Genomic DNA, 13,169 nt, shown 5'->3' on the forward strand with positions numbered 1-13,169 from the left:
ACAGAGACGAGATACGTCTACCGGACCTTAGAATGGCCGGACTCGACGTAAAGGAGAGAGATACAGAGTCAGGAACGATCCGAGGTCAAGGGCACAAAGAGACAACGTAAACTAGGACTAGCCGAGGTCTGGTACACAAAAATCAGCAAGCCAGCAAACAGAGCAGATAAGGATAAAGAGATAACGGAGTCAGAAACAAAGCCAAGGTCAAGTACGAAGAAACACAACTGAACACAACAAGCGCTAAAGGGAACTGAAACAGAAACCACGATAGGGCAAGGTACTAAGGGAAAAAGGTGAGTATATATACCTTAGCAATTAATTTGATTGGCCCCTGTCATATTCACCCCCCCAAAAGGTGAGTGTATGTGGAATGTGGCATGACAGGGGCCAATGGGAGACCTTCTCCAATTTAGGCTCTCCACTGTTCCTTTAAGAGCGCGCCCGAGACCCGCGGCGCGCTCTTAGAGTCAGGCGGGACACGTGACCGCTTCTCGCGGTCACTGCCCGCCTTTCTGTTACAGCCGCCGGGTGAGCCACGCGCGGCTCGTGAAGCAGCAGGACCGCGCGCGGCTCGAACAGAGGATCCCGGCCGGCCCCTGGAAAGGGTAAGTACCGCTACAGGATGTAATTTCCTCAAAAATTCATTACATTTCGGAGTTATCATGATGCTCAAGTTTATACAGTTTTCCGTTTCCAGTTAAAAGGGACTATCTACGTTCACACCAAAGAAAGAGGGCTGTCCTACCTTATATCTGTGATGACTGTTGTTTTCTGATTGGTTAAAGTTTTTTGATTTACTTTTTATACCTTATTTGTCGAGTTGCAATTTGGATGATTCCATTTTAGTCCATCCTTTAACCTATGTATATCGTCAAACCTACCCTGGCACTCTTGCCCAGTTTAACATGGTTTGATATAACCTGAGACTCTTCCAGTACCTGGAGCCCCCTATCAATATAGTGTAATCTGGACAACATTGATAGTCTGGGAGTGCTGGAGGAAGGTTAGGGGATTTGTGTAGGGTGCTCCTTGTGAAGTAATAAACAAAGTCTGCCTGCTTTCACTGGTTTCCATAGTAATTGTTCTTTGAAAACTAGGCACAATGTTTCAGATCACAGCAGTATCACAAATCCACCCCTTCTCTAGTGTCACTCAATTCAGCATCCAATATCTATCATTGTTATATACTCAGAACAAATCTCTAAATAAAATATAGATGTAAGATCACACTTGCAGCTAATGGACAGGCGCCTCAGACTGGGTGAAGTGGTACATTTCGAAATGTTGCCTTGTTACCTCTGAAGGCAGTAGGTTTATATAGGCTATCGCCAAATGTACTAATCTAATTATATATAATATAATGAACCTAAAACATTACCTCAGAGCGCTTTCTCACATATCGTGTTCCCCTTACTATGCTATGTATGTGTGCTAACAAAAGCTGTCCATAGAGGTGCTCAGCCCGAGATACACTGCCCCCCACCCCCTGTTTACTGACTGTTACTACACAGAACTGCATGACGTCACAAAGGAGCGGCCAGTGGCCTACGCGTGCGCACTACTTGATTCGTGTTGTGTTTGGCGTCTTCTGTTGCCATGGTGACATACCTTCGCTCTGCTCTCGGGATGCATGAGTGATCGGAGCGCATCGATACCTTTTCTGCAGGGGCCTAAATAGCTACACGGAGAGAGGTACCACTGTGTGTGCTACACCACATCCTGCTCTGCACACCGTGTGCACCTCACTACACCCTGCTCTGCACACTGTGTGTACCTCACTACCCCCTGCTTTGCCCACTGTGTGTACCTTACTACACCCTGCTTCGCCCACTGTGTGTACCTCACTACACCCTGCTCTGCCCACTGTGTGTACCTCACTACACCCTGCTCTGCACACTGTGTGTGTTACACCACATCCTGCTCTGCACACAGTGTGCATCTCACTACACCCTGCTCTGCACACTGTGTGTACCTCACTACACCCTGCTCTGCACACTGTGTGTACCTCACTACACCCTGCTCTGCCCACTGTGTGTACCTCACTACACCCTGCTCTGCACACTGTGTGTACCTCACTAGTCACTACCCCCTGCTTTGCCCACTGTGTGTACCTCACTACACCCTGCTCTGCCCACTGTGTGTACCTCACTACACCCTGCTCTGCACACTGTGTGTGTTACACCACATCCTGCTCTGCACACTGTTTGTACCTCACTACACCCTGCTCTGCACACAGTGTGCACCTCACTACACCCTGCTCTACACACTGTGTGTACCTCACTACACCCTGCTCTACACACTGTGTGTACCTCACTACACCCTGCTCTGCACACTGTGTGTTAAACCACATCCAGCTCTGCACACTGTGTGTACCTCACTACACCCTGCTCTGCACACTGTGTGTACCTCACTACACCCTGCTCTGCACACTGTGTGTGTTACACCACATCCTGCTCTGCACACAGTGTGCACCTCACTACACCCTGCTCTGCACACTGTGTGTACCTCACTACACCCTGCTCTACACACTGTGTGTTACACCACATCCAGCTCTGCACACTGTGTGTACCTCACTACACCCTGCTCTGCACACTGTGTGTACCTCACTACACCCTGCTCTACACACTGTGTGTACCTCACTACCCCCTGCTTTGCCCACTGTGTGTACCTCACTACACCCTGCTCTGCACACTGTGTGTACCTCACTACACCCTGCTCTGCCCACTTTGTGTACCTCCCTACACCCTGCTCTGCACACTGTGTGTACCTCACTACACCCTGCTTTGCCCACTGTGTGTACCTCACTACACCCTGCTCTGCACACTGTGTGCACCTCACTACACCCTGCTCTGCACACTGTGTGTACCTTACTACATCCTGCTCTGCCCACTGTGTGTACCTCACTACACCCTGCTCTGCACACTGTGTGCACCTCACTACCCCCTGCTTTGCCCACTGTCTGTACCTCACTACACCCTGCTCTGCACACTGTATGTACCTCACTACCCCCTGCTTTGCCCACTGTCTGTACCTCACTACACCCTGCTCTGCACACTGTGTGTAACTCACTACATCCTACTAGTACTTACTCTGGGTGTAAGCACACTGTGTATATTACATTTTATTTTGCTCTGCACACTGTACATTTTGTCTTGCCTGATGTTCTGCACACTGTTTATATTACATTGTATTCTGCTCCTGATAGGCTAGAAAATAGGGACAGAGGGATTTGGGCACAAAATAGGGACAGTTCCTCCTAAATAGGGATACTTGGGACAGTAAGTCATTAAACTAAGGGGATTGCAGTAAAGAGGTCTTCTATAATAGGTGGTCTCGCTAGTGTTTACAGCAGACTGACTTATTTATGTTTCCATTTTTAAAGAATCTTGTAAACAATGATATTAAAATGCTATTTATTACTCTAATACATTTTAAAACTCAAATAAAATTACTTCTGGCTCATGAAAATAATTTAGTTGTCTTATTATTTTCTGTAATTACTACTGAATGCTGGGCACTTGCTGCACTATATGTTTTCATATGTATGATTATTAAGGGGACATCAGGTGAATGCATATGCTTTTTTTTTTTTTGTACCTTAGGGTTTGCTAACTGATCTTTAAAGAGTGGGTTCTATGAACAAGCCTTTTTTATTTACTATGACTAACAAGAAAATAAAGTGATTATATTTCCTTAGGTTACTTGTTACCTAAAATAGTAATGGTGGCATATATAATTTAACTATTTTACTCATACGTAGATACCAACACACACATAATTAGCTACACATACAAAATAAGTAACAAACACAATTAGCAAAAAAAAAAAAAGGAGTGTATAGGATCTTGTTATTAAATGTAGCGGGTGCTGTAAACCTTACCAGGATTGCCACTACCTTGTATAAATACAATAAAGGCAATAATAAACAATGGTAGACCGCGCCAAAACATATACAGTAAAATTGCAACCACAGTGGGGCAATATATCTATAAAGTGATAAGACTAAATACATACATATATAAGTGTGATCCTTAGCAGATAGCAGGGTATATCTTAAAAAAATAAGGGAGAAATGAGACAAATAATGTCACAGTATATTAAAACAGGGTACATGTATAATGGGTTGCAAAAAACACTCATACAAAATAGAACTACTTAGAGCTCTGCTGGATAATGCATGTACGGCATAATCCCTGCCTTGGGATATCGAGGGTTGTCCAGAAGGATTTATGGTCTCCACATCCAGTAGAGCAGGTAATGTGTTGAGAAGAACAAAAAAAACAAAAGGTAGAGTATAAAAAACACAATTCTGATAAATATATAGACTCGAGTTTCATACTTACACATTTCAGAGCAGGGCCATGAGTAATCTCAGCTTCAGGGGGAATTTAAACTGTATTGTGAGAATTTGTCACAATATGATTTAGCAGCAGAAATATAGGCATATACAGACATATACACGAACACAATAAATATATATACATACATATATATAAGATGCCAACATACCAGAGTATTGCAGTATGCAATGCTACCTTTTTTATACTCTGGTATTTTGGCATCTTGTCTACTGGACTAATACGGCTAATCCAATGTGATAGTTTTATTTAAAAACACCTAATCTAGGCAAAAATAATGGGGGTTTAGTTACATTATATGATCATATATTGCATAAGCCGGCCACAACGTCAATGTACCCCATTCTTGGCAGGTCCTACTCTTTCCCAAGTAAGTGGATTAATCTCATAAGCGCAAGCATTAGGCTGCTAGAGTAGGACCTGACAAGAATGGGGTACATTGATGTTGTGGCAGGCTTATATATATATATATATATATATATATATGTATATATATTAGTCTTTCCTACCTGGTGTTGCTCTGCTCTAGGGTTTAAGGACTGGCTTTGCACTTCCTGGCACCAAATCCACATGGTATTGCCTCCATTCTGCTTTCCCAGTCTCTTTGTTTAGTCTTTTCTGGGAGCGGAAGCATAGAGACAGATATGCGGGAAAATGTTCAGTCATATTGCCATATGACTGCAATAGCGTGTTGCTTGTTCTCACAGCCAAGATTTAACATAGAGACCATAGATCCCTCAAACAAGTACAGTACTCTTGCCAATCCCTCCTGCACGAAAATGTGCAATGTGTAATAAGGTATTTCTAAAAGATGAAGTGGAACTGCACTCAATCCCCATCTGAGTCCGCGTGCAACCAGACCGGCCCCAGTACCAAGAAACCAATGTATTAGTGGAAAAAATAGGGAGGTCCAGGCACTCCAGATATCAGTAGAATAGGCAATTTATTAAACTCACAGCCAAGGCAACGTGTCGACCAGCTTGATAAAGAACAGTATGGTCGAAATGTTGCCTTGGCTGTGAGTTTAATAAATTGCCTATTCTACTGATATCTGGAGTGCCTGGACCTCTCTATTTTTTCCACAATGTGTAATAAGGATCAGAAGTTGTGCCCCTTTTCCAGTTCATCCTCTACGGATTTAAAGGAACACTATAGAGTAAGGAATACAAACAGATAGTCCAAATGCTATAGTGCCATACTAACTATTTAGGTGTTCTCCCCCTACTTCCCCACCCCTCAGTTTAGTAAAAAGGCTTTTTAATCACCTTTTAGCCCTCGCTGTGCCAGTCTCTGGGCTGCCACTCCCACCTCCTTGGCTAAGATTATGAAACTTGATAGTGATTTATCTGTTTTTTAGAAATTTGGCAGCAAAAATGTAGTGATACATTTTTTGCAGTTCCACATCCTGATGACAGTAAGCTTTTTCTTAGTACATGCATACTATTCCATTGTATACATTACTTGCTCTCTTCCTCTCAATGTCCCATGTCTTTTTATACGCTCCATGCCACTAGTCCAATGATCAGGTTCAAACTCCATTTTCCTGAGAATATGAACTAGAAAAAAAAGATAATTTCCTTTCAAAAAGACCAATGTTGTTGGTAGAACCAGGCTGGAATAAAATGTTTTAATTATTAAAATGTAATAGTTTGTCCATGTTATGGAAAATATATATAGTTTTCCTACTCCAAAACATTCCAGTAAGCTTTATCTTAGGATAGATTATAATCTTTCAGATTATCTGTTGCATATTTTAATATAAATATCTGTATCTTTTTAGATGGAACAAACAGGACCTAAAGCAGCTGCACCACCCAGCGAGCTTAACATCATAGACACACCACGAACAAGTCATCTTAAATTTCTTCGTGAAAAACGATTAAACTACTTCAATGGAAAACAGTCTACGAGCACCCTCTCTAGCTCTCGGGAATCACCCCGTTCTGGCAGTAATGTAAGCATGGTTTTCCAGCAACCTAAAAGGAGTAAAACACCCAGAAAATGTCGTTCTGCACCTTCCTCTCGATTGGAACAATCTTCTTCAATATCTAATGGCCGTCCAAAGTTTACCGATCTAGCCGTAGCAAAAACTTTAAGTCATACACCAGAAATAACACAGTCACCATTAGCTCAGGCTGAAGTGTGCACAAGTGAGCCCTCTACTCAACGGAGTCTCCTAAGAAGTAGCTTCATTTCTGGTTTAGATCAGGAACTCTTAGAAGATAGCTCTGTTCCAGAAGCTCAGAAACTTCAGCATGTGATGACCTGGGCTAAAAAGTTTTTAAACCAGTGGAATTGTGATGATAGTTTACAAAATGTTTCAATGTTATCCCAAGACAATGTTTCCTTAAAAAGTTTAGCTATTCCAGTAATGAGTACTAATGAAGGAGCCAGACAACCGTTTTCTTACACAACTGCTAATCCATCAGACAGACTACCTTTAAATAAGTCTAGAATTGCCTCTATTGATTCATCTTTTAATCCCCTTTACAATAAAGATACATCACACTATATGCCCGAAGAGTTAAAGGTCTTGTCTTCTCTAAGCAAATCTACTAAATGCGATTTGTCGATAGATTCTGACATCATCCAAGCTAAAACACAACCTTCATTTCAAGCTAATGATAAAGAATTGTTTGTGCATAGTGGACAGGTAGCAAAAAGACACAGTCAAATTTCAAGGAGCACAACAGAGATGGATTCCCTATCATCTGAGTGGAATGGCGTTAGAAATAGAATGCATCCTAGAGACAGTTTAAATGTGACTATTCAACATGCTTCTGCTCACCATAAAAATTATTTTACAGACCCTTACATTCAAATATTTTCTCCAAAGGTCAAACACGGATTCCACCCAAATACTTCAAGTAATCAAAATGACATTAATTTGATAAAACAAATACATCTTGGCAGGGGACAAGACGGTAATGAAGAAGAAGAGGATATGTCTATGGATTTTTCAAAGTATGCACAATTAGACTATGATTCTGATAGTACTATAACTGAATCCGTAGGAAGCGCAAGTGGCAATTATCATGAAAGAGAAGATGGACAAAGTTCCTCTATGTCAAGTCTTGATACAGAAAGACTTAATGATTTTCTAGTAAATTTGGAAAAGCTTCATAAAGAATCAGAAATAACACATCGGTCCACATTAGAAGAAGATGGGTTGAGGACAGACCGAACTTTCTTTGTGAAAAAGTTTGTGGAGTCTAATACTCCAAGGCGATACATATCATCAAAAGAAGCAGGCAGTTTATATAGTCCAGCCATTGAGAACCAATCCTATTCAGCTCACTCAGCTAAATATTTACAAGAGAATTCTAAAACCAAATTGCACAAAGTGTGCCCAGTGTGCAGTTTCACCTCTGAAACAAACTCAAGCTGGTGTGCAGGGTGTGGGTCTGTTTTGTTTGTCACCCAAAGTCAAATTCCTACAGATGCTTCAGAAAAAAACTCACAAGTAGCAAAAGGAACGTTACTAGATGAAATGTTTGTTTCCACTAATATTACGAATTCCCAAAATAACTTAGAAAACAAACCTTCATCAACTTTGAAAGAAAAAGAAAGTAAAAGAGTACTTTGTTGGGAAGATGGTTCAGATATAACCTCTGACAGTGATGGAAGTGTGTTGGAAAAATATTTATTTTATGTAAACAAGCTAGAAAATCTAAAAATTGAAGAACAAAAAAAGACAAGTGATAACATATCAACCACTAATTCAAATGAAGTGTCAAGTGAAGATGAGTCCTCTGTAGACCTTCGTGGACCACATTTACATTCTAGCCCAACCCAGTACCGTGTATTCCAGATAGATGACAAAAGTGATTCAGAAGAAAGTGAAACACAGTTTTTGGGAGCTACAAATGCTCTAGTATCACCTGGTTCAACCTATCCTGAAGCACAAGCAAATGTAAATAATCATAATTTGTTTACGAACAACTTAAAGGACATTCATGGAACTACCATTAAAGGTTCAGTAGGTAAAGAAAAATGTATTATCAAATAAAATGTTTCCTGTTTAACCTAATTAGTGTTGCATTAATTCATCCTAAATTTATAATTAAGGTCTTAATTCACAGAAGTGCATTAATGTTCTTAACCAATTTTCTATAACTATTTTAAGAGGATTGTTACTTTGAAAATTGAAAATGTTCTGATTGAATGATCAAAAATGTAATTACTGCGGCACGCACTATGCTTAGGTGCTTCTTTTCTATTTTGTATGTTCACATAAAAGAATTCCTGTTTTCCTAGATATTAATCATTTGAATTGTACAGGACATTCTGTTTTGAATAAACTGAAGTAATCATTTGGCTTGTTGAATTATTTTTCAACTGTTCTTATTGTTGACGTTTGTTAGAGTTCTGCTAATCCTATTCAATGACCTCAAGAGGTAGAATAGCATAATTTGTAGTGTTCTCGTTAAAGAAATAGTTTTTAATAGAGATCATCAACATAATAATTTTGTTTTAATGACTAAACATTATTAAATATTTTAGATAGAAAGCTGCAAAAGTCCTCATATTTGCCATCCAGAATCACTGGCCCTATCAGGTACTGGGAGAAGTCCAGCATTGCATGGTCTTCATACACACACGGAGAGCTGAAACCAAGGTTAGATTGAATTTTTTTTTTCTTGGAAAGGTACAAAAGATACAGTTGCAAGAAAAAGTATGTGAACCATTTGGAATGATATGGATTTCTGCACAAATTGGTCATAAAATGTGATCTGATCATCATCTAAGTCACAACAATAGACAATCACAGTCTGCTTAAACTAATAACACACAAAGAATGAAATGTTGCCATGTTTTTATTGAACACACCATGTAAACATTCACAGTGCAGGTGGAAAAAGTTTGTGAACCCTTGGATTTAATAACTGGTTGAACCTCCTTTGGCAGCAATAACTTCAACCAAACGTTTCCTGTAGTTGCAGATGAGATGTGCACAACGGTCAGGAGTTATTCTTGACCATTGCTCTTTACAGAACTGTTTCAGTTCAGCAATATTCTTGGGGTGTCTGGTGTGAATTGCTTACTTGAGGTCATGCCACAGCATCTCAATCGGGTTGAGGTCAGGACTCTGACTGGGCCACTTCAGAAGGCGTATTTTCTTCTATTTAAGCCATTCTGTTGTTAATTTACTGCTATGCTTTGGGTCATTGTCCTGTTGCAACACCCATCTTCTGTTGAGCTTCAGCTGGTAGACAGATGGCCTTAAGTTCTCCTGCAAAATGTCTTGATAAACTTGGGAATTCATTTTTCCTTCGATGATAGCAATCCGTCCAGTCCCTGACGCAGCAAAGCAGCCCCAAACCATGATGCCCCCACCACCATACTTCACAGTTGGGAGGAGGTTTTGATGTTGGTGTGCTGTGCCTTTTTTTCACCATACATAGTGTTGTGTGTTTCTTCCAAACAACTCAACTTTGGTTTCATCTGTCCACAGAATATTTTGCCAGTACTGCTGTGGAACATCCAGGTGCTCTTGTGCAAACTGTAAACGTGCAGCAATGTTTTGTTTGGACAGCAGTGGCTTCCCCTGGGGTATCCTCCCATGAAATCCATTCTTGTTTAGTGTTTTACGTATTGTAGATTCGCTAACAGGGATGTTAGCATTTGCCAGTGACTTTTGTAAGTCTTTAGCTGACACTCTAGGATTCTTCTTCACCTCATTGAGCAGTCTGCGCTGTGCTCTTGGAGTCATCTTTACAGGACGGCCACTCCTAGGGAGAGTAGCAGCAGTGCTGAACTTTCTCCATTTATAGACAATTTGTCTTACCGTGGACTGATGAACAGCAAGGCTTTTGGAGATACTTTTTTAACCCTTTCCAGCTTTATGCAAGTCAACAATTCTTAATCATAAGTCTTCTGAGAGCTCTTTTGTGCGAGGCATCATTCACATCAGGCAAAGCTTCTTGTGAAAAGCAAACCCAGAACTGGTGTGTGTTTTTAATAGGGCAGGGCAGCTGTAACCAACACCTCCAATCTCATCTCATTGATTGGACTCCAGTTGGCTGACATCTCACTCCAATTAGCTCTTGGAGATGTCATTAGCCTAGGGGTTCACATACTTTTTCCACCTGCACTGTGAATGTTTACATGGTGTGTTCAATAAAAACATGGCAACATTTCATTCTTTGTGTGTTATTAGTTTAAGCAGACTGTGATTGTCTATTGTTGTGACTTAGATGATGATCAGATCACATTTTATGACCAATTTGTGCAGAAATCCATATCATTCCAAAGGGTTCACATACTTTTTCTTGCAACTGTACAAGAAACAATACAGACTCAGACAGCATTTTATATATAGTGGGACATTTTGGAAAAATTGGTGGAAATATTTAGGATCACTACATATGCAATGGAGTATAGCATATATAGGGAACTAATTAATTTACAACAATGACCAGAAGGGTGAGAAGTAATGCAAGCCTCTCGTGGAAACTATGTCTGCTCACACGTGTTTTTCGTGATGGAGCTGCTCTACTATGAAGAACTGAAACAAGAAAATAAAGAGTCACTTCCTAAGCAAATTAACACTTATACAAAATATATAGTGGAACCTTTAACTCTTATATTCACTTTCTCATTAAACCTTTAAGGACAGAGGCAACTGTTCAACTTCTGAAACAAAACAATATACCACTGTAATTTAAAGGTTTTCTTATTAAGTGCACCATACATATTATGTATTATGTTTTAAAGGACAAACATGACTTTTAATATCCTATATGTATACCTAATACAACATTACATAGCAGTGAAATGATAAATATGGGGGGGAAAAATAGTTTTCACAGTTTTGCTTATAATATTTTTTGCAGATAAGGTTCAACTAAAGAAAAAAACTTAAAATTGTTTCACATATCAGTCCTGAATGTTAAACGCCTCATATGTCTAGAATCTAAATAATTTGTAGTTAACGCAAACCTTTTACCAACTCCCCAACACTGTACCTACCCTACATTTATGCTAACACTAACTCTAACTTTGCAACTACCCTACCCTAACCTCAAAGTTACACAATGCCTAACCCAGGATTAATCTTTACTCTAAACTAACACTAACCCTACACTAACGCTAACTCAGAGGTTCATCGTATCTAACTATGTATAATCGCATACTAACGGTTACCCCATTATATTTCTTTAGAGCTCAGGATACTTACAGACACTTTTTATTTAAACCCTAGTGTTTTTTTTTAACCATTCTTGGATCAACTTCCAGTCTGCCACCTTGCTCACACCAAAAGACTGCTGCTGTTCTTCTGAGTGAAAAATGTCCCCTTTTAGGGGTTGGTGGTGGGAGGAGGGCTGCAGTGCTTTGCCCTGATTTTTTTTTTGTTTACAATTCTTGCGGGTTCCTAATACAAGTGACCGACTGTAAATTTCAAATATCTTCTTTAGGGGTTGGTGGGTGTAGGGTGCCCAGGGGCGGGCTGGGCCGGGGGGCAGGGAGGCAATTGCCCCCCAGGCCGCCCGAAATTCTTTTAGGACCGGCCGCGGCGGGCCGGCCCTTTAAATGCTGCAGCCGCCGAGCGCTCTGTAAAGAGCGCTCAGGCGGCTGCAGAACAGATTCTCCCCTCCCTCCCCTCCCCTGTAGGTGGCCGAGCTGGTCTCCGGTCCGCGGTCCCGGCCGGAGTGATAGGAAAGTGCACTGAGTGTGCACTTCCTGTCAGTCCGGCCGGGTACAGGAAACAGAAACCCCTGTTCCGCGCGGAACAGGAGTTTCTGTTTCCTGTACCCGGCCGGACTGACAGGAAGGTGCACACTGAGCACCTTCCTGTCACTCCGGCCGGGACCGCGGACCGGAGTGCAGCTCGGCCACCTACAGGGGAGGGGGTAAGAAGAAGGGGGGGAGAGTAAGAAGAGGGGAGGGGGGGGGGAGAGTAAGAAGAGGGGAGGGGGGGGAGAGTAAGAAGAGGGGAGGGGGGGGAGAGTAAGAAGAGGGGAGGGGGGGAGAGTAAGAAGAGGGGAGGGGGGGGGGAGAGTAAGAAGAGGGGAGGGGGGGGAGAGTAAGAAGAGGGGAGGGGGGGGAGAGTAAGAAGAGGGGAGGGGGGGAGAGTAAGAAGAGGGGAGGGGGGGAGAGTAAGAAGAGGGGAGGGGGGAAGAGTAAAAAGAGGGGAGGGGGGGGGAGAGTATAAAGAGGGGAGGGGGGAGAGTAAAAAGAGGGGAGGGGGGGGGAGAGTATAAAGAGGGGAGGGGGGAGAGTAAAAAGAGGGGAGGGGGGGAGAGTAAAAAGAGGGAAGGGGGGAGAGTAAAAAGAGGGGAGGGGGGAGAGTATAAAGGGGGGGGGGAGTATAAAGAGGGGAGGGGGGAGAGTAAAAAGAGGGGAGGGGGGAGAGTAAAAAGAGGGGAGGAGGGGAGAGTAAAAAGAGGGGAGGGGGGGAGAGTAAGAAAAGGGGAGGGGGAGAGTAAGAAAAGGGGAGGGGGAGAGTAAGAAAAGGGGAGGGGGGAGAGTAAGAAGAGGGGAGGGGGGAGTAAGAAGAGGGGAGGGGGAGTAAGAGGGGCGGGGGGAGTAAGAAGAGGGAAGAGAGGGAGTAAGAAGAGGGGAGGGGGATAATAACAGGGGGGAGTAAGAAGAAGGGGAGATAAGAAAAAGAGGGGGGTAAGAAGAAGAAGGGGGGAGTAAGAACAAGAGTGGGGAGTAATTAGAAGAAGGGGGTAAGAAGAAGAGGGGGTAAGAAGAAGAAGGGGGAGTAAGAAGAAGAGGGGGGAGTAAAAAGAAGAAGGGGGTAAGAAGAAGAGGGGGAGTAAGAAGAAGAAGGGGGTAAGAAGAAGAGGGGGGAGTAAGAAG

The 13,169-nt window shown here is 42.2% G+C and overlaps 1 protein-coding gene across 1 annotated transcript in view; it reads left to right on the top strand.

Annotated features, from left to right (window-relative positions):
• The first annotated feature begins 1,606 nt into the window (after positions 1-1,606).
• LOC134612752 (uncharacterized) overlaps positions 1,607-13,169 on the top strand; it is a 112,203-nt gene continuing 100,640 nt past the window's right edge. Inside the window, exons 1-3 of the mRNA XM_063457186.1 lie at positions 1,607-1,695; positions 6,142-8,344; positions 8,865-8,979. Coding sequence (XP_063313256.1) covers positions 6,142-8,344; positions 8,865-8,979 — 2,318 coding nt within the window. The 5' untranslated portion in view covers positions 1,607-1,695. The remainder of the gene's footprint in view (positions 1,696-6,141; positions 8,345-8,864; positions 8,980-13,169) is intronic.

The sequence above is a fragment of the Pelobates fuscus genome, chromosome 5, assembly GCF_036172605.1.
Source record: "Pelobates fuscus isolate aPelFus1 chromosome 5, aPelFus1.pri, whole genome shotgun sequence".
NCBI lineage: Eukaryota > Metazoa > Chordata > Amphibia > Anura > Pelobatidae > Pelobates > Pelobates fuscus.